This window comes from Lepidochelys olivacea, assembly GCF_965140295.1.
Source record: "Lepidochelys olivacea isolate rLepOli2 genome assembly, chromosome: 1".
In the NCBI taxonomy this organism is placed as follows: Eukaryota; Metazoa; Chordata; order Testudines; family Cheloniidae; genus Lepidochelys; species Lepidochelys olivacea.
The window spans coordinates 140032887-140055077 of NC_140411.1; the positions used below are offsets into that span (position 1 = coordinate 140032887).

A 22191-nucleotide genomic window follows, 5' to 3' on the forward strand; every position below is an offset into this window, starting at 1 on the left:
AATGAGAATCATATGCCTGTGTCTCTAACAGAGCGCAAATGCCCCCTTCCAGCTTACATTAATATGGTTCTGTGAAAGTGGAGTATTAAAGCAGATTGTTAATGTTTCCATCTGGGCCCATGCATTATTGCAGTTGGTTGAACATTGTGGCAACTTTGTGTATATTTACTGCCTTTTCCCCAAACCTTATCACCAACTCTCAGATAGCTTTTTTAAAAAAGCGCTTTTCAAAATTTCAGGATTGCACAGTGCTGAGAAAGCCGTCAGCACTCTAAGATCTTGGCAACTTGTTGCATTTGCATCCCTATCTGTTTTATTTCTGCCTTATTGCTTACAGTTTTTGTAACAAGCTGTAGAAAGAATTGACAGTTCAATGTGGTATATACCAGGGTCACCGAAACTGAAGGGACAAGGCTTGGGTTTTTTGGGAATAGCCTTTAAACAGAAAAATTGATTTGAAACACAAAAATGTGAACATATAGAAAGGAGAAAAAGCTGTCCCTCAAAATTAACCTACTTATAATTGACAGAAGGTATAATTAGTATCCGATAGAGTGTAATGCATGTTTAAGAGTCCACTTCACCTTACAGATAAGCTCTTCTGCGCTCTCCTCTTTGTAAATTAAAGAAGTGGCACTACAGGTGATAAGCATCTGGTGATCCTGTGAACACTTTTGCACATATGGGTAGCTTTTTTCACTTGAATAGTCCTGTTGACTTCAGTTGGGCTACTAATATGTGCAAAAAGAACAGGAGGACTTGTGGCACCTTAGAGACTAACCAGTTGATTAGCGCATAAGCTTTCGTGAGCTACAGCTCCCTTCATCGGATGCATAGTGTTTCAGAGTAGCAACCGTGTTAGTCTGTATTCGCAAAAAAAAAAAGGAAGACTTGTGGCACCTTAAAGACTAACCAATTTATCTGAGCATAAGTGAGCTGTAGCTCACGAAAACTTATGCTCAAATAAATGTGTTAGTCTCTAAGGTGCCACAAGTCCTCCTTTTCTTTTTGCGAATACAGACAAACATGGCTGTTGCTCTGAAACCTGTTAATATGTGCAAAGTTTCTCTTGTGCATAAGTGTTAATAGGTGCTGGAATGAGGGGTGCTGCCACACCCCTTGGCTTGAAGTGGTTTCCATCATATACAGGGTTTATAGTTTGGTTCAATAGCTCTCAGCACACTCACTATACAAATTGTTCCAGCACTCCTGTAAGTGTTGGCAAGATCAGGCCCTCCATATGTATTTCTCTCCAGCAGAAATGTTTCAATATAACAGAAATATGAAGTGTGTTATCTGTTTTGCTCTGGAAGGTCAATCATGCACTTCCTTCTAGCAAAGTGAGGGTGGAATCTGTGTATAATCCTGCTTTGCTTGAGGAGTGAGGACCGGAACCTAAAAACAAAAATGAAATGTAAAATAATGTAATTTTTGCATTTATCTAAACCTGCCATCTGAGGACTTCAAAGTACTAAACAATTAAGCAAGCCTTCCAACAACCCATCAGATAGATGTTGTTACTGATAACAATAGAGAGGTTATGGCTGACTGGCCCAGGGTCACAGAATGTCTGAATAAAAAGCAGGGGCCTTGACACTGTCCTCTTCTCTGTCCATTAGGGAAAACTTATTATTAGGTGCTGAGCTACAAGTATGATCGCTCAGTAGGAGATTGAGATCTGAGCCTTGCTAGTACATTCCTCTAGAATGGAAGCTTCTTAGTCAGATTTAAACCCCTGCTTTGAGGGTAAGAGTATCCCCAGAAAATATGAATATGATGTGCAGCTGAGGAACATAGGAGGAATATCTCTTTGGAATATGAACTGCTGTACATTGGTCTGTGTGAGCAGTGAGGCTTCTGAAGAATTTTGAAATAGAAGAGTACGGTGCTGTTAGTCTTTTGTTTAGTCTTTTGTTGCTCTTTCCCAAAACAGTATAGTCTTAGGCCTGGTATACACACAGGTTTTGAACCACTATAACTGTGTCAGTTAGGGATGTGATTTTTTTTTTTAAACCAAAATAGCTATACTGGTACAACCCCTTGTGTGGACGCAATTATAACAGTCTAAAGATGCCTTATACAAGTATAGCTTATCTATCCGTCTGACTCAGAGGTGGGCAAACTGACCCGTGGGACCCTCCTGCCCAGCCCCTGAGCTCCTGGCCCAGGAGGCTCGCTACTGGCCCCTCCCCTGCTGTCCCCCTTCCCGTGCAGCCTCCGCTCACTGCGCCGCCGGCACAGTGCTCTGGGCCGTGGGGCTGCGAGCTCCTGGGGCAGCGCCGTTGCAGGGCCTGGCCTGACCCGGTGCTCTGTGCTGCGCGGCGGTGCAGCCAGCCACCGGTGCTCCAGGCAACACGATAAGGGGCAGGGAACAGGGGGGTGTTGGACAGAGGGCAGGGGAGTTCAGGGTGGTGGTCAGAGGGCGGGGGTGTGGATAGGGGGCAGGGCAGTCAGAGGGTGGGGAACAGGGGGGTTGAATGGGGGTAGGGGTCCTGGGGGGCCAGTCGGGGGGGGGTGGATGGGGCACCGGGGGCAGACAGGGAGAAGGGGTGGTTGGATGGGGTAGGGGTCCCGGGGGGTGGGGTGTCAGAGGGTGAGAAGTGCGGGGGGGGGGGTCCTGGGCCACGCCTGGCTGTTTGGGGAGGCACAGCCTGCCCTCCATACCATCTCTGAAACTCGATGTGGCCCTCAGGCCAAAATGTTTGCCCGCCCCTGGTCTAATTGCATCCGCATTCAGTAGGTTGCAGTGCTTTAATTATACCAATGTCGTTAAAGTGATGCTACTTTCATGTGTAGACAAGGCTTTGCATTTAAGTTGTACGGTGGTGCTTACATGCTGAAGACTTTCAGACTCCACAGTAAAAGAATGAAGTCTTTAGCACCAAGGAAGAATTCCTCATACCATAGAGTTGTAAAATCACAGCGTGTTGCTCAGCTCCGGAATGAAGAAGGAGGGGTGCCCAGGTATTTCCTGATGAGCTTGATAAAAGAGCTAGAGAATGGAATAGAATAGAGGGAGCACACCTCACATTGCTCGTCAGTGATCACCTTCTCCCCATACTCTGTAGCAGCTGCTCAGAGTGGCGTTGTGGCATATTCTGGAGCAACTTGCACTCAGCCCACAGGAAGCAGGACAGGTGCTGGTATGTAGGGCCCAAAGGTGAAGGCACTGAAATGAATGGGGGGAAAATCCCCAGCCAAAAGAAAAAAGTTGCCATTATAAATGGCACACCGTTTCTGAAATAGCTTTAGACCAGGTCATGCCCATGGACGAATACCTGTAGCTGCTTCTTGCGGAGTATCCTCTGCATTCTTTTACTGGGGAGAGAGAGATTGCCCCTCCATGAGGAAAGAGGTCTGGCTCCTAAATCCCATGAATCCCCTGAGGTACATTGTGTCTCTGGTGTTGCCCAGGCCCTCCTGACTGGTACCTCTTCTCTGGATCTTCCTCAAAGGAGAAATCCCCAACAGAGGCAGCTCATGAAAAAGTAACACACCCGTTGGCTGTACGACTATTCCTTTAAAATCTGAGTGGGACTAGTGAGGGGGAATGCTTTTGCTGCTGTAGCTTATACCAGTTCTCCGAACAAAATAAACAATACTGGTAAAAGGACTTTATTACTGGTATAACTGCTTCTATCCTAGGTCTTTTGCTGGCATAGCTATGTTGGTTAGGGGGCTGATTTTTTTTTCATACACCTAATGTAGCTACGTTAGGAAAACATTTAGGTATAGACTAGGCTTCCTTTTTATAAGAGGAAATGGAAAGTTCAGAAGAGTTCATACATGCTGTCTCCAGTGTAGCCTGTTATCTGCCTGCCTTGTGAATGAATTCAGAACCACCAGATCAGTCCCAAGCCAATGAATATGCATGCATCTCTTGTGCGTCCTGTGTTCTGAGAAACACAGTAATGACCTGTTCTAAATGCCACTAGGTGGCACTTTAAGGACATGACAGCCAGTGGTTTGTATTCATGTTACATCAGCTCCTGTACCAGAACTGATTCCTTTCTTTTATAAAATCTGTGTATTTAACCATCTGACCTCTCTAGTTAGTCGTGCCCAGTTATATTGTCAGATTCGCATTCCACACTGGGGTATGATCGTCATGATCACAAATGAATAGGCAGGGCAGTACCAACACCGATGGCTTTTGACAGCAGCGAATAGTACAATAGAAATGTAGCCCTGCAATCACTGAAGCTGTTGTTTTAATGGGTGCCCTATGCCCAAGGCACTCAAATAGCCAATAAACATAAAAAATGCTGTGGCATCAGATTGGCAGGACATCCTGAAATCTTATCCTTTAGTATTGGCATCAACACTTGATTTGATATCTGCATCTGATGGTGTCCAAACCTGGTACTTTTTTCTTTCTTTTTACAAATTTTATTTTAAGTAACATTGTTCTGCTGTGAGGTCTTTCTGTTTTGATCAGTTTAGTTGTAGGTTGCGATGCTCAAAGGAAGTCTAACTCTACTCCCATTATTAACTTCAGTGAGACTTCATTGGGAGCTGAGCACTTTTGCAGATCCCAACCTGTGTGTGTGTGTGTGTGTTCGTATTTGAAGGCAGTCAGTGGCAGGGGGATGAGGAGAATAAAGCTCTGTAGCTTTGCAACTGAAGTATGATCCTTTTTGCACCTGCCAAAATCTAATCGGTAGACAGAGCCAAATGGTGCTTCTCTGGTTATCTCTTCCTTCTATCTCAAACGATCCTCCGAGCATCTTTTACTCTGTTTTCCTGCTTCCTTTCTCACTCAGTTACATGTGGTCCCCTTCTGTACATTTCTTCTGAGCAGGAGGACATACCACATAGTTCCCTCTGGGGCCATCATCATTGGTTTTTCTCTGTGAATCAACCCTTTATCAAAGGAATGTGGGTGAGGGCGGAGATTTTCATTTCACCAGTGTCCAAATTCATTGCTTCCGTGATGCATTTGAGCTCTGCTGTCCCAAGATCATTCATTAGAATTTATATGCCTGAAGTGCCTGCCCGATATGCTGTTGCCAAGCCACTGAAGTCTGTGTTTTGGTTCTGAATTTCTTTCAGTTACATAAGAAATGGTTCTGGAAAGTAGGGAATCGATTGTTTGTTTCACTGGATAACAAAGAGACATGTTGTATTAAAAAAATAATTAAATCGTTTATTTTAGTGATTCAGCAAAGAGTGGCCTTTCCCCCTTTCATTCCTCTGTATGTCAGGAGCCTTCAGTTAAAATCTCAGCCTAGCAATACCTGGAAGGTTTTCTGAGTCAAAATGGTAGTACCAAATATTGGCCCCCTGGCAAATTCTTTTTAGCATTGCTTTGCTGTTCAAATGTACCATACTTGAAGGAGGAAAAGGGAAATCTTGTCAGCCATGGCATTTATTTTCCCTTCTGTCTTGAGGAATTACATATGCATTTAAAGGAGGATCACAAATCCCTCTCCTAGCATTAGTTCTACCCCTTACAGTTGTAAAGCACTAGCAAACCTGACAGAGCTTCCATCGTGCTTCTGTTGTGAAGGGAGTAGAAGTGGTATGATGAAGTCCCTCTTCAAATACTTTATAATCTATATATAATTCTGACATTGTTTGATTTATGGGTTGTGCTGAACCAGAGGCATTGAAGTAACTTTGACTGCACTAGATCGTGATAATGCAGGGACTGTTATTGCTTCCAAAGTCTCTCAGCAAGAGTCTGTCAGCAATAGCAGAATAGGTTATTCCGTACTTGATAAATTATTGGTATGAGGCTTTAGGTGAAATCCTGGCACCACTGAAGTTAGTGGGAGTTTTGCCATTGACGCCTGAGGAGCCAGGACTTAACCCTTTAAATTTAACCTCACAGAAACTAACTGTTTTGGAGAAGTGAGCATGCTGTAGTACAGTAACCCCCGGTTTGAATTTTTAGAATTTTTAGCCTGATACATTTAAGGACTTTTCTTTGGAAGTGCTTTGGCTGTTGCAATTATTTTCTATTTGGAGCTGGATTAGGGCAGGAAGGTGGTAGATTTGTCTCCTTCTATACCTTGTATATAAAGTGACATCATCACAATTTTTGCAGTAGTTCCCATTTTCTTGTTCTAGGCCTTAGCACCCACAGTCAGAGGCTCCCCTGTAAACCCCTCCCTCCCACTGAATATCATTTGATCTCATTATATATTCATATTACTATTCAGTTTTTCAACTGGAGTCTTCAGGATCCAGTGACAGTTTGCACCCCTGACCTTGGTAGTTGTTGCTGTGGCTTTTCTTTTCTCATAATGGAAGAGCTCTGTGTGTTATATTGTAGGAACCAAACCCTAGAAAAGACTCCTGGGTAGCAGGCCATTTATGTTCAGAGAAGTTACCATTTCTAGCTTTTCACAAAAAGTTTTCTCTTGTTTTCTTATCACAATAAAGGGGGGAAATGGTTTAATTAAAAATATACAAAAGATGTGTGTCATTCACTTAGCTGTCACCATAACTTCCCCCTCAGAGTTAAATTGCTAAAGTAACTTTTCTTTTGTGTCTAGTGTTTGCTTTCATTGTCTTTATTGTACATGATTGCTAGACATTTTCTGGGTGTAGCGGTGACTGATTTGTTGTTACAGACAGAACAAGTATCTGAGATTGAATTACATCCTCAGATGAATAGAGCCCCATCACAGACAGAAGAAAGCAGCCCAACGAGAAAGGTAAGGCCAATATGTCTAATGCTGTTGTTGAATGATCTGCCTTTATCTTTTTGCCTTCATCAACTGACCTTAGTTGTTTTAAGTTTTAAAGCAATTAAACTGAGGTTTAGGATTACATTTTTACATGTTTACTTTTTCTGGAGGTCAGGACACCAGGGGGAATTGGACTCACGTGACATTCACCATCAGCTCAGATAAATCATTAAGAAAGTTTTCAATCCACACGTCAGTACATGTGCATTAAGAAAAACAACTTGCCATTTGTTTACAGTATAAACACACGGGCCCTTAAAGAAGTGGGGAGAAAGAGATCAATGGTGTCTGGTCCTCATTTCCTTCCAGCCCTTCCAACATGAAACATTTTAAAAATCTGATATTAAGGATCCAACATAAGTACACCAGTTTATTAGAGCTCAGGATCTCTTCTATAATATGCATAGGATTTCAGGAATTTGTTTAAAACATGAATTACAGGTTTTATATGCTTGCAGGCATATAAAATAGATATGCTGTAACTCCAAAGGACCAGCTTATGTCATTTTCCTCCTAGTGCCTTTTGGGGTAATAACCCTTTGTGCCCTTGCTTTGTCTGGATGCCACTTCTGTCTTTTCCGTCTAAGATCAGTAGCAGGGGCAGTTGTTAATTAGCAGTTAGAGACCTAGGATCTCCAATGATACTCCACCAGGTACTAATGCAGCGCAGACATTCCGTAGTGTCTATTTAGTACTGATGTACGGCACAGTGTGGTGCCAGATGCTGCCACAGAGGGGTGTTCTTGAAAGGGACGGACCTGCTCTGCCCATGAGAAAGGGATGTGATGATGCCTGGGTGGAGGTGAGAGTCTGCACACGTGGCCTGTAGAAGAGTCGGGAGAGTTTGGGTGATGTCTGGTGGGAGAAGGAACTGTTAAAACACCCCCACAGGTGATAAAGTGGGCTTTCTTCTGATTTCCTTCTGTACTCCCTGCCTCTCCCTGCCCAGTGATGTTTCTTCCCCAAATGAGCACCACGACCTGTTTGTTTGGCTGGTAGCTCCTGTGCCATATGCTGCAGCTGCTCCTGCTGTTCAGTCACCCATATGACCGCTAGCCACCAGAGGCAGCTTTGCAGAGAAGAAGCCAGAGAGAGGATAGCTATAGCCAGCCCAGCCCACTATAGAGCTGACCACATGATGCTGGGCACCTGAAACTGGCAGCCTTAAATAGCCACTATCCCCACCCACCCCAGCTTCCTGGAGTGTATGCCCAGGGCACAGGCCTGCAGGAGATCTGCAGCAGTGGCCTGAAGAGCCGCCTCCTCAATACAATGAAAGAGGAGGCAGGAGTATCTATCAGAGTTGTTCTGCAGAACTTCAGCCCTCCTTCACCCCGCAAGGCACAGATGGCGAGAGTTTCGGATGGGAGTAGGGGGGCAGCAGGGCAAAGTGAGCCTCTGGGAACTGTAAGTTTGAGGAGAGCCCAGTGGTTATGGTGCGTTGACTTGTCTGGTTCAGGAACTATTTTATCAATAGAACTTAACTTGTCATTAGGAAGTTTTTTATAACAGAGCATTCCATATAAAAAAGCTGACTTCTAGAGCATAAAACGCTTGTTTTGAAATGTCATCATCTCCTAAAATGCAGGAACTTACAGCTGCTCTTCCAGAATTTACCAGGGAATGAATCTCTTTAATTTTCTTCCTCATTCCCCAACTTTTTTATGGGGTTGGACCCTCTCCCATGTGCATCTTCCTGATGCTTCACTCAGGTTCCCCCACATCCTCTCTCCACACACACACCCTTCCTTTGAACTCCCTTTGGGTGTTGCTTTTTTACTGAGGAAGGGACAAATGTACTGAATAAGGGACTCTGGCACTAACAAATGTATCACTTGCACTGAGCACCAGTGACTACTGCTCAGAAGACAGCTTCCTTTCTCCTAGAACAACCAGCAGTGCTCATCTTTCTCCAAACCAGCACAACAGTTTCCCCAAACTACATGCTGATAGTTTTTAAGTGAAAGCAAATTTATTAGAAAAACACAATAAAGAGAACCAGCAGTTTGAGAGAGACCCCTGAGACTCTTCCCCCTAGTCACTAGGAGGGCGAGAAGCTGAATTACAATTATGGGATGTTGTCTAGGATTCTTAGCTGAAAAGTCCATCTAACTCACACTGATGACAAAGCTAGCATTTTAAGATGTCTTACCCAACTGCGTTTTTAACCAGATGCTAACAACTTCTCTGCCTGGCATCTTCTGGCAGGCTCAGTGTGTCTGTCTTTAACCAACAATCGTCTCATAGGTTAGTTTCCAAGTTCAGTTAGCACTAGTGGTATTGTCTCAGCCCAAAACAAACTACAGGATGTAGAACTGCTTTCAGGTCAGTTTGTGCAACTCAAATTTCTTTTGTTCTCAAAAGGACTGACTTCCCTATTATCCTGCCAAGTAAGGTTCTCTGTGTTTTCTGTTTGTCTGGCTTTAGCAATGTACCAGCCCCTCAAATAGCACTCAGGAAAATGGGGCTTTTTGACCTCCAGGTTTGGCTGTTTTTTGCAATACTAATATAAACAGAGATTGTGTATTTTGCATTTCCCCAGCTCTCACCCATTCAAGCATGTAGAAATCACATACAAGTTCCCTAGTCGTCTCGCATGACATTTTCAGAGAGAGTTATTCAACCTTGCCAAGCGTGAGGCCACAAAGCACAATCTTACCCCAGATCTATAACCATACAATAGTTACACTCTTCTGCTACCCTATTCAATTAAATAGTAAACATAGATACTATTCAATTATTTAAAAAAAACCAAAGGGGAACCAGAGGACTGAGTTTTGGAAATGAGATTCTGAGCCTTTCTCCTAAAGGTCAGTGGTGGAAATCCAGCTCACGCCAGCAATAGTGACGGACAGGTATTACCATTTGATGGCTGTTCAATGAAGTCCTGGAAATGAACTCTTGGTCTCATTTCATATTCTAGCAGCCTGGTGTCCACATTCATAAAACCAGCATCACTATTGGCAGCCACATAGGAGGCCCAGGACTGAATACGGATAGAGGCTGAACTATCCTCTGCCCCAAGTGGTGGTCCTACCCTTTCTAGATTTGGGCATGCTGATGAGACAGGGTAGGGGAGCTTACATTGCAATGACTCACACTGCAGCCATTCTCTGTGTAAGTGGGGGACTCCGCCACTAAGACTATTAAACCAGCAACTTACATAAGGACCTCATTCACTCACTTTAATTAACAAACACTACATCTCCATTGTGAAAACAAGCAGAACAGTGTATAGTCTGAAAATGTCTGCTGTTTTCAGCAACAAATATCTTGTGAAAATCTGGTACGTAGATGTAATCTCTCTCAGCCTGGGTATACATTTTTTTTAAAAAGCAGTAAGCAAATACATTAATTATACTTTGCCATGTGTTTATTTTGATTGTGGTATTCCACATATTTAACGCAAGTGGCTTTCCATGTTGGGTTGTGTGCAACAGATCTTGGTTTTTTGTTTGTTTGGTTGGGTTTTTTTTTTGGGTTGGTTCTTTTAAATATTTTTAAAGTAGTCATGGAACCCTGTGGGATTTTGGAATGTTAGAGACTCTACCTCCTCATAACGCTAACTCTCTTCCTGGCCTTAAATTACTTTTTATTGCAAAACACCCACAATAGCCCTCTGCTGACTCAGATTACATATTGCAGCCTTTTGGGCACTTCACTGGGTCATTTAAAGGTGTATTACTTTGTTTAATTTATTTATATTGTATTACTTGGTTCCTAAGACATAGAAAGGAAGGTAGCCTGGTCCAGTGAATACACCACTAGATCGTATAATGAAAGCTGGGTTCTAGTCCTGGCTCTGCCACTATTTCACTGTGTAACCTTTGGCAAGTCACTTTACTGTTTTTCGCCTCAGCTTCTTGCTTTGTGAAATGAGGATGATGATACTACTGGCCTCTCTTTGTTAAAGCACTTTGAGATCTACAGATGAAATGTGCTATGAAAGCTAAGCTTTATTATAATAATACATTATTATTATAACAGCCTGATATTGCAGTGGTGGTAAAGTTTTGGGCAAAATAGAGGATATTTTAATTAAAATAATGAAAGCACTTCTGGCATTTTTTATTAAAAAATAATGTATTTTGTGTTTTCTACCTGAGCCTGCCCACGTCTTTTCATGTACTTCTCCATGACAAATCATTAGCCTTACGTGCACTCATTCTGCAATGATAGTTTACATGTACGTCTTTGTAAGCCAGTTTCCGAGCTGCCTCTAAAAGGGAAAGTATTTCTGGGACCGACATCGTAGGATAGAGGAAGCCTGTCTTGTGTTTGAAGCATTTGCCTGGGACACAGGAGATCTGGTTCAATTTCTAGCTGTACCACAGCTTTTCTGTGTGACCTTGGGCAAATCAGTCTCTCTCAGACACTGTACCTCAGCTGTACTGTGAGGTTGGTGGTAGTTCTCTACCTCTCAGAGGTGTCATGAGGATAAATTCATATGTTTGTGAGGCACTCAGATTCTATGGGAATGAGTTGAGGCCATATAATGGGTAGATACTTTATAATCCTTAACTGGCAATCGATATTGGTCACTCCTGGGAAATGTCCTGTGTTGATCATGATGGCAGCATATGCAGGCAAAATCCTCATATTACACAGAGCATAATTTTTTAATTATATTCCGGTAATGTCCAGAAGCCCCAGTGTGCTACATGTACACATATGCGTGTACACACGCGTGTATGCCCTGAACAGCATACAGTCCAAATTCAGATAAGACAGAAGTCGTTCATGCAAGACAATTGAAGGGAGGGAGGGCAAGACACACCAACAAAAATAGCCAACCTGCAAATATAGAAAATTAATATTAAAATGACAGAATGCAGTTTTTAAAAAGCAGGTTATTACTGAATTTAATTAAAATTGAAACAGCACAAACCTTAGGCCATACTTCAGCAGTTTGTGTGTCAAAAGCATTCACTCATCATAGTCTTTTCTTTCACCATGTCATCATTGTAGCATGTCTTTGGATGCTGACTTATTTAAGGACTAACTTAATCTTTGTTTTTTTGTCCTCCAAAGGAGATTCTGCTTACTCAGCCACCATCCAAACCAATCCGTAGGAAATTCCGCTCCGAAAATCAGATGTTGGAAAACCAGGAGCTTACTCCCACTAGCAGTGTGACCTCTTCTTTGCCTGCAGCCAAACCCCATCTTCCTGCCCAAAAGTAAAACACACACCTAAAAACTACACCAAGCTGCACCATGAGCTATGACTTGACTGTGTTTGGTTTTTTTGCCTCATTCTCATATTTAATGATTGAATGACTCAGGGCATTGGTAATGAGATACAGACCTCAACTCTTGATTGCCAGTTCAAATGCAGGCCAGGTCATAGTGACCAAAAATTGTTAACATGTGATAGCTGAACAATGGCCTCTTTGAAATGCACTTGATGGTTTCAGTCAACAAATATGTGTCTACATCACAAAAGCTACCACTCAACTACCCCCTGTAACAAGGTGGCAGGGATCTTGTGCTGACCCTGTTAGCAGGTGTTTGAAGCCTGCATAATGCTGCTGAAGTTGTCCTCACTCATTCTGGCAGTTGTGGCTTGTTAACCAACCAGGAGATGAGCATGCGGGGAACGGCTCCAAATCCCTTCAATCTTGTCATCATAATAAGATGACGGTTCTCCACAGCAAGGAACTAAACTTCAATACAGTCTCAGTTACATGGGCATTCACAACACTGAACAACCCTATGGTCAGGTGTTTGCAAATGCTGTGACTGAGGAGAGCAACACTGGTTTCACCACCACTTCAGCCATAGTGTAGGAGTGCCAAAATTCTCTGACACAACTGGTCAGACTAAGCGCTTCTCTTCAGTCCCAAGCATTCTAAGACACCGCCTTTGCTACGACTTAACTTGAGGGTAGAAGGTGTCCAAGTGTCTTCACTGATGTTGAGCAATAGATAGTTGTAACGTTCCACTCCATCAAAGAGAGGCCTAAACACTGAAAAGCAATACTTCCCCCCATCTATTCTGGAACCTCATTGGGTCCAACAGTTTCGGAGCATGAACTGTAGAAACAAGTCGACCAAGCTGACAGGAGTCAAGAAAGGCTTTGCCCTCAGCCTAGGGGAGATGTTGATCAGAAAATGATTACAGTACATGTTTAATGCTTATTTCTAGATCCATCCCAAAGAAAAGAGTATCACACCAGTGTGAGTTGAGCCACAAACCACTTGAGATAATCTTAGATTGCCATGATGGCTATGGGATCTAGAGTCAGCATGCTACAGCTATTACCAGTGTGCATATTGAAAGCATAGATATTGAAATCACCGAGACCAGAGAGTCTTAGTGACTCCAATAACAAGTCCAATAACAGGAATGCAGGCGCAGGTGATGGGGTGGGAAAAGGGCTGTATTCAGTCTAATTTATTTTATCCCAGGATTCATATGCAAGGTGAGTGCAGTTGAATCTTTCTTTGGGTTTGCACATCTCCTGCAGCTGAAGTTGTATGCAAAAACCAAGGCTGTGCTTAGCCCAAATCCTCCATGTCTCATCAGCAGATTGTCTAGGGATGTTGTGGAAGCTCCTTCACTGGAGCTTTTCAAAAGAAGGCTGGCTAACCATCTGTCTTGATGGTTAGACACAACAAATTCTGCATCTTGGCAGAGGAGTAGATTAGATGACCCTTGGTCCCTTCTAACCCTATGATTCTGGATCAGGTAATCTGAGCCAAAACCAGGCCAGCTGAGTCATCCAATCAGTTCTTCACAATAAGTATACAATCAAGCTGTTGAGGGCCTGAATCTGTGCTACATAGGGATGTAAAAGGTTAACCAGTAAGCATTAGGTTTACTGTTAACCAACCTTAACCATTAATCCTCTGCTTGCCGGCCAGAGCAGCCCCAGCCCTGGTGGCCCTGCACTCGGAGGGAACCCAGCCCCGGCTGCCTCAGTTAAACAATATAATTTTAATTGTTTAACTGGTTAACTTTTTAAACAATATTTACATCCCTAGTGCTACATAACCTGGAAGATTAAAAGAGAAAATAGTGCTCCTGAGATGGCCTGAGAATGCTAGTACATGCTTTTGGAGCCCCAGTTATATAGGAAAATTGCAACACCTGCTAACATCCCTAATCAGCCCTATCTGATGCAGATGTTTGTATTTTCTCCAGAACATTTAAATGACCACATAGTGATACGTGTACGCTTTGATTTCTTTTCTTTTCTTTTTACATTTTATTATAAAGATTGATTAGAGGGAAAAATGTAGATAAACAGGTTGGTGGAAAGGTGAAAAACAATAGCAAAAGGACCACCTATTATAAGAAACAGGCACAGGTTCTATTGCAAAAATCACAGCTGTCCACTCTGTTCAGAGAAAGAGCTAACTTGGGCTTTTTCCAACTGCTTGCCACTATGCGCTCTGTTTAAATATGCATCTGTCTTAGAGTACGTTGTCATTAAAGAGCTGCTGATGCCTCATGTACAACTTTAAAATGCCTATTTAGAAACAGTTCTGCTTATCTAACCTATATTTATCATATTTCCCTTTCCTTGTTGTTTTGTTATTACTAGCAACATTTGCATTTAAACAAATCTTTGTTTAAGAGTCATGAGCAGATGAATAATGTCCATAATTCATCTATCTGAAGTTCCATTTCTGTGTGTGACATCACAGTCAGATGTGGTGGAAATGACTGGTATAAAAATGGAAGATAAGTATTTCAAGTGTAGAAAGAAACAGCAGAAGCAGCTAAATTCTTGAAAAAGCAAAGATTTTATTTTCATGCAGATGTCCTTAATAATAAATAATTAAAAGATACTAAAAATAAGTAAAATTGTTTCTAAGTAGAATGTTCTGTACATTTTCCATTAGGCATTAGTGAGATTTTAAACCCCATTAAGTGTTTGAAAACAATACTGGCAAGGATATTGCAGTAAATACAAGTATATTGAAAATAAAATAGTTGAAATGGGCCTAAAATAGGTTGATGGTTCAGATTAACAAATGAGACCATTTTGCTTTTGAATCACCCATCTGATTCAGTCATCAACACTTATTTACTACCTTTTCTTGTAAATTGGTATCTTTTTCTTTTGATCAAGGTTCAGTACACAAGTACATAAAGGGGATGTCTGGTCTCCTGGGGACAGTCACTGTTGAGGCTCTTTTCATTGAAATGTTTTGTATTTATCTCCAGCAGACAGTCTTCCAAGCAGAAGAGGGCTATTCAGACTGCTATTCGTAAAAACAAAGAAGCCAATGCGGTGCTAGCCAGGTTGAATAGCGAACTCCAGCAGCAACTGAAGGTAAGGAACACCTTGAGTATCACAGTTACAAGGCTTGATGCAATCGGTTGTTTTTCACCACTGGCGAAGGATCTAGTTCCTCTTTATAGATGAAACCTACTGCTTTGTTTCCAGACTCTCTCTTGAAAGAGTGGCTACGTTGTACCTTTAGGGTGAGTGGCCTATATAAGAAAATGTGAAACCTAAATGCAAAGGGCTGTGGTGTCGATTGAATTGAGTTTAAATGATGATTCTTGTGTTTTGAATGCTTCTAGAGCATTTAATGCTGTCTCCTCAGGCATGAGAGGAACTCAGACACAGCTTTCTTTGTCCTGATCAGTTATTTAACTTCTTACGTTCAGACATTCAGTATACAAAGTATTGGCTGAACTGTTGCCTTAGATGAGCCTCTAAGAGTGATTGTAAAACACTATCCATTAGCTTGTATTTGAGAACTTTTTGGAGCATTTAAATTGGTAAGTTCCTGATCAAAATAAATTCTTTTCTTTTTAATTGTCCAATCATGAAGTCAATATATTCCTAAATTTTTCTTCTGCTGAAGCTTCATGTCACTTACATAGACTATCATACTTCTACGTAAGAAGGTCTGAACATACTAGGAATCCTTTCAGAGACCATCAACACTGGTTGCCCGTCAGTCAGAGGAGACTACTGTTGCTCTTCCCTCGCGGGTTGAAAGTGCCACCTTCTGCAGCACTTCCAGCTCTTTACTGGTCTGGAAATGTGAGACCAGGACCAGAATCTGAACCCTGATGTCCTACCTAGTAGCACAGTGGGCTGCCCCTGAGTTGGCCTGCCTGACCTTCTTTCCTCCTTTAGCATTCCTCTGCAGCTCTGTCAGAGTCCTGAGAAATCCCCATGCTATATTTTTCCTAGCTTCACATCCCACCCCGCTCACTCAACATCCGGTGTTACAACCACCTTCCTTGGATCCGGACTGACGTATGATTCCACATAGGAACTTATCATTACCACTATTCCTGAATTGTCTAGAAAGAGCTCTCAGGAACAGTGCAAGGCAGACTCTCCCTGCCAGGGCTGAGCATGCGGCCTTTAATAGCAAGGTAAAAAGGCAGTATGGCCCAGTGGACTGACCTTGGGGAAGGATGTCACACTTGTAAGTTTTAATAGCAAACACTCTGTCACCATTACCTTTTTGTAGTCTCTCTCTCTCTCTCTGGTATTTATATGCCTCCCATTTTCACACCTGAGCACCTTACAATCTTTAATGTAGACTCCAGTGAGGTCAGGCCGTGCTATTATCCCCAGTTCACAGGCAGGGAACAGAGAGAGACAGTGGCAGGCCAGGGTCACACACAAAGTCTGTTTTGGAGCAGGGAATTGAACCCAGGTGTCTCAAGTCTGTGCACTCACCACTGGGTCATCCTTCCTCTCATCGGCCAGGTTGGGCAAGTCCCTGGCCTCTCTGTGCTTGTTTCCCCATCTGTAAAAAGGGAATAATTCAACTTATCTCAGTAGGTTGTTGTGAGGGTTAATTACCTAACGTTTGTATGGTGCCTTGAAACTATAAAGTGTGATGTAAGTGGTATGAACTTGAGATCTGTAAATGCCAGCTGTTACTAGACTACTCTTTAATAATGCAGCTTTGTATGTGTGGGTACCAGAAAAGTTATAGCATTTCTTTTTTCTCTGTGCTCCAGGAAGTTCACAAAGAGCGAATTGCATTGGAGACTCAGTTGGAACAGCTTCGTCCTGTAACTGTCTTGTGACCTTCAGTACATTATTCAATGGCAATAAATGGACATTTGTGCCAAGACTTTTTGACTCGGTTAGCACAGCAATGTAAAATCTATGTAAAGTTTTCACTGAGGCAATGGCACTGGGAAAGTGGAATGTGAGTTGGGGTGGTTGTTTTTTTGCGCACCACTGTCCACATTTTCTCTTGTGGATGAAGAGGGTAGATGAGATAAATGTCAAACCATAGGTTACGTCTAAGAAACGAAAGTTGTTTCCTACTTGTCCTTCAGGATATTACAAAATGCAGTTAACCACCAAAATCAGCCATATAACTCTGAAATTATTAGTGGTTTATTTATTTAAAGAATTCCTGATTTATGTACTTTCTTGAAAGCCAATTATTAAAAGTTACATGCATTCAAAATTCTTCTTTATATTTAAAGTTTCTATTCTAAGGTGGTTTCTTCTACGTTTCTGATTTCACATAGGTTTATACTGGGGGTAGTGTCTGTGGTTTTAAAACACAAAAGAGAATAAAAATAATTGTACAGATCGTCTATATTCACAATCACGTCACTTCATTGTCTTTTTAGTGCCATTTATGATTATTGGTCATTTATGTCTTATAAATATTGCAGGGTTTGTGTTCTATAAGTTAAATCATGTGAAAATGGAGTTCTGAGAACTAAAAAGTGTTGAAACGTGCTGATTTTTAGAAACTTTTTTTTAAAGCTATACCCCACAGGGAAAGTTAGAAATGGGCATGTTTCTCTGTATGTAATTAATGTGTGCTTGTTAAAACAACAGCATTGTAATTTTACCAATGGAAGTTAAAATGAAGCATATATTGTGCTTGTCTTTGGAGACATGGGTTTTATTTCATGTTTGTGTGCATTGGTCAGCATTCCTGTTAAACTAGCTATTGCGTTTTTTAAAGGACCTGAACTCGATGTTTGATTCCAAATGAAATAAATGTATGTATATGCTCTAGGTAGGATTTTTAATGACTATGGTGTGAAGAAATGAATCCTACATGGGGTTGTCCGTTGAGTGGCCTTAATATCGCACAGGAGATGCTCCTTACAGAATGAGGCTCCCAGGACCTTTCCCTTCTCTAAAGGGAGAGTCAAAGGCTATAGTACTCTATCTGGGTCTGATCTAGGGCCAGTTGAAGTCAATGGGCATTGGATTAAGTCTTCTTTCTAATGAACTTTTTAGTTTTTGGGCCAATCCTCATATAACAGGTAGTTTTAGAAGTAATGAAATCAGCCTGTCCCCTTTGACGTATGCCGCATTGATGAAAACATAGCATGCATGCTGTCCTCTTTCTTTCCTTCCCCCCTCGCAGCCCCACATGAGATGCATTGTATAGTCCATTGTTCAGTGATGTAAACTAAGCGTCTGCATTAAGTTTGCAAAAGCTCTGCATACATTTTCTTCTATTATTTTTGATGTTTTATCCATCTTGTTTTGGAATGCTCCCCAAGGGTGGATTAGAAATAACTAGCCAGTCTCCTGTCAGGATACAGTGCAAAATGGATAAATGTGAAAAAGCTGCAGCGGAATAGCAGAGTAGCCAGAAGTTTTATCGAGATGTAAAACAAGAATGACATATATGTAAATGTTTAAAGTTGGCATGGTGACTGCACAGACTCCCTTGGCTGAAGTTTAGATGGATTCAGAGTTTATAAAACGTTACTCCAGTGTTGGGAGGGCAGTCCTCACATTTGTAAAACTATATTAACTGAAAGTTTGTTTGGTAATACGTCACTCCTTAGCTAGCTAACCACTGTTTGTGTCTATGACAACGAACTGAATTTTTGGTTTTCTGACTTCTTCTGTGTTAATGCTCTGCAGTTGGAATCAGAGAAATGACCATGGCTTGTGACTAAATGAAGTTAGAATCACAGCTTCTCCTAGTGAGCTGCAGAAGAAATCTGCCATCATCTTCCCTATTAGTGACAATGTTCAGAACTTACACCAGTCGTTCTTAGAGAGATAAGGCGGATGAGGTAATATCCGTTATTGGACCTACTTCTGTTGGTGAGAGGACAAGTTTTGTAGCTCAAAAGTTTGTGTCTGTCACCAGCGGAAGTTGTTCCAATAAAAGACATTACCTCATCCACCTTGTCTCTCTAATATCCTGGGACCAACACTGCATACACGAGTCATTCTTTTCATTTATAAAATTGAATTGTTAGATTTGAGTGAGTTTAATTTTTTTTAATTCTTGTTTTGTCGTTTTATTAAGTAACAAAATGACAATTTTAAAGGACAGAGTTGGGTGGCACTTTCCATATTTGTGATCCAGAATGTTTGGAAGAAGCTTTTCAATTCTTAAGAAATGTACAAATGTTTTATTAAGCTCTTTGGGTGAGTAAGGGTGGAGGAAAGTAGTCCATAGGGCTTTTTCAAAGATCTGTCATGCAAAGTACTATTATAATTATTTCTTATACTATGAATCAGGATACCTGGATGACCATCAATGGAACATGTTACTTGGGCTTGGTCTACACTAGCAACTTATGTTGATATAATTATGTCGCTCAGGGGTATGGAAAGTCCACTACCCTGAGCAAGGCAGTTATTCTGACCTAACTCCTGGTGTAGACAACCTTATGTTGATGGGAGGGCTTCTCCTGTCAGCATAGCTGCCACCTTCTGGGGAGATGGAGTACCTACGCTGATGGGAGAAGGCCTCCTGTCAGGATAGGTAGTGTCTTTACTGAAGTGCTACAGCAGCACAGCTGCATCGGTGTAGCTGTGCCTCTGCAGCCTTTTAAGTGTAGACAGGCCCTTAGTCATCCTGAATCATAGGGGTTAAGACATAAAAGGGTTTATACCATTTCTGATGCTGAGCTTTTAGAGGTGCATTCCAATGTTCTACTGAGCTCAAGGGGCCATCCTAATTCCGACATTTTATGTGTAGTTTATTATATTATTGATGATGGTATACCACTTTACACAGTGTGGAAAGCAAAATAGCAAGGGAAGAGTTAAGACATGTTTTATCTCTGAAGCACAAAGTCAGGAAGTAAGTTACCTGGAGTATCTTCCTAGTACTTCAACAGTTCTCATAGCCTACAGAAGATGTAAAATCTGCTCCTGCTGTTATTTGGTTAAAAAAAAAATTGTAATGGGAGTTACAGGTGCTCAGCCCCTTTGAAAATCAGGCCATTTATTTAGGTGCATATGGCTAACATTTTCAGAAGTGCCTAAGTGCCATTTTCAAAAGTAACCTAGGCCTTTAGAAGCATAAGTCCCATTAACTTTCAATGAGACATAAGGAAAAAATGTCAAAAGTGCTTAAGTGACTTAGGACTTTCAATGAGACATAGGCTCCCGAGCTCCTAAGTCACTTTTGAAAATGTGATTTTGGCTCCTATGTCACATAGGCAATTTCAAAATTGTAGACTTAGGCTAAACTTTTCAAACATGGGTGCCTAAAATTAAGCACTTGTAATGGCCTGATTTTCAGAAGTGCTGAACATCCATAAATCCCATTGAAGTCAATGGGAACGAAGTGCTAAGAACTGTTTGAAAATCAGGCCATTTTATTTCCATTCTAAATGTATATAATGGCTCAACATCAGACACTATGAACAAGTTGTGGGGACCTGTTTAAAGATAGAACAGTCAAACTAGACAATCACGGAACATTGTTTAAAGATATTAAATATTAAAGATTACTGTTCTGGTTATTAAACTAGTATTAGGACACCATGGACATTTATATAATATCTTTTTTATGGCTCCCATATTGCTGGATTAAAAAATATCAATCATTAGCAAGTTCAGCCCTATTAGGTTCAGAAATGTCAGTTTTAACTTGAAACGTTATTTCCAAGTACAGTTTTATAGGATGGGAGATGGTCACTTCAGCGAGAGGAACTTTTTCAGCTTTCTTCTAAATATTTCAAGCTTCATATTGTACTCAGGGTCTCAGAGCATATCTTGTCATTTCACATACTGCGCTTGCGCATGCAAGCAGGTTAGACAATTTTATTTAGGTGGTGGCCTGGCCTGGTCTGGCCTAAAATTAGAAATAATCTTGAGAAAGCAATGAGGGAGGTTAGCGACTGAGTTTTCCATATCTCAAACCTTACTTCATACCTACCCAGACTTGGAGGACAACTATTTGCATTACTGAACTACCCTGTGGGGTGGTTGTGATTTGGAACTCTTCACAAGAAGCTTTAGGATAAGCTTCATATGGCAATTATCTCTCCCTGTTTTAGAAGCTGCTTCTGCCAAGTTTAAATCCCATTTCATGACAAAGAGAGTTTGTGAAAGCTTCCAGTCTGAAAGGGAGGAGCTTCACTTCTCCAGCACTGCCAGTCCTTTAGCCTTCAGCACATAAACACCTTAACTGACAAGAAGTAGTTGTTGTTCTAAAAGTCAGGATGGGAAAGAGGGATAATAAACCCACATATTTTAGCAACTAGAGTGAAAAATTATTTTTTCAAGATATGACTATCCCAAATGAGAAGAAATATATATTTTGAAGCTTTTCTTTATTCAATTATCTTCATGAAACTATGTATTACATCTTTGTCTGCTATTGATCATTTGATATAAAATTGGTATTGGGAACCTTATTGTTAATCTAAAATTTAAAAAAAAGTTCCCCTCAGGTTACTATATATTTGTATATTTACTTATACAGTGTAGTTGATAACCATATTCCAGAAGACTTGTTTTCACAGCTACAGAAATGTTAGTGTGGTAGATTGCAAGATATATAACATTCTACACTATGCACATCCAATTTTGGAAAATGTATATGGTATGAAACTGGGTGCTATGTTAAAATAAAAAGCTACAATAGTTTCAGATTGTCTTGCTACTTGTTTTGTTGAGGATGTCATTTGTACAGATGGTATGAAAAGAGAAACTTTTGGCATGGAAAGATGGTGTGTTGAAATGGCTGATGTTTGAGTATTTAATTTGCAAACACATACGCCAAGCAGCATGTGTATGTGTGAGAGACGGAGTATAACAGGGTCCCTGCAGGGCCCTCCTGGCTCCTGCTGCCCGCTGGGCTGAGAAAGTCACACAGACCTTGAAGCAGTGCTCACCTGGTTCTTTTATTTACAGGTTGTGTTCCCACCACCTTTCCACCATACACATAGTCCCCTTCTTACAGTCCACCAGCAGGAGAGAGGGGACAATCTATCTCTCTCTGCTTCTGCTCACTGCCTTTCCTCTAGTGCAGCTTACAGCCCGTCCAGCTCCTCCCCGGCTTCCAGCCCCAGCCTGATGAGACAGCAGCTGTTCCAGCTTTCCCAATCAGGGCCAGGTGATCTACCCAGCTCCAATTCACCTCTCTTAATTGGAGCTGGAGTGACAGAGGGTTGGCTAAGCAGTTTTCTGCTTCGCACCCTGTCACAGAGAGATACTATTGAAAAGTTTAGAGTGAAATCCTGGCGCTGTTGACCGCAGTGGAGACAGGACCTCACCCTTACTTTGCAAAAGTTCACCTTGCCACAAAGTAAACTAAATGAAACCAGTTTTAAC

General features: G+C 41.6%; 1 protein-coding gene across 7 annotated transcripts in view; it reads left to right on the forward strand.

Moving 5' to 3' along the window:
- The window catches only part of REPS2 (RALBP1 associated Eps domain containing 2), a 150149-nt gene extending 128658 nt beyond the window's left edge, over nt 1-21491 (forward strand). For 4 of the 7 annotated variants that reach the window (XM_084631745.1, XM_084631748.1, XM_084631744.1 and 1 more), the window contains 4 exons: nt 6579-6662; nt 11727-11872; nt 14868-14976; nt 16638-21491. In XM_084631745.1, the coding sequence (XP_084487871.1) occupies nt 6579-6662; nt 11727-11872; nt 14868-14976; nt 16638-16706 (408 nt within the window). In that variant the 3' untranslated portion in view covers nt 16707-21491. The remainder of the gene's footprint in view (nt 1-6578; nt 6663-11726; nt 11873-14867; nt 14977-16637) is intronic. The other 3 variants (XM_084631749.1, XM_084631746.1, XM_084631747.1) reach the window with 1 other exon arrangement.
- The last annotated feature ends 700 nt before the right edge of the window (nt 21492-22191 follow it).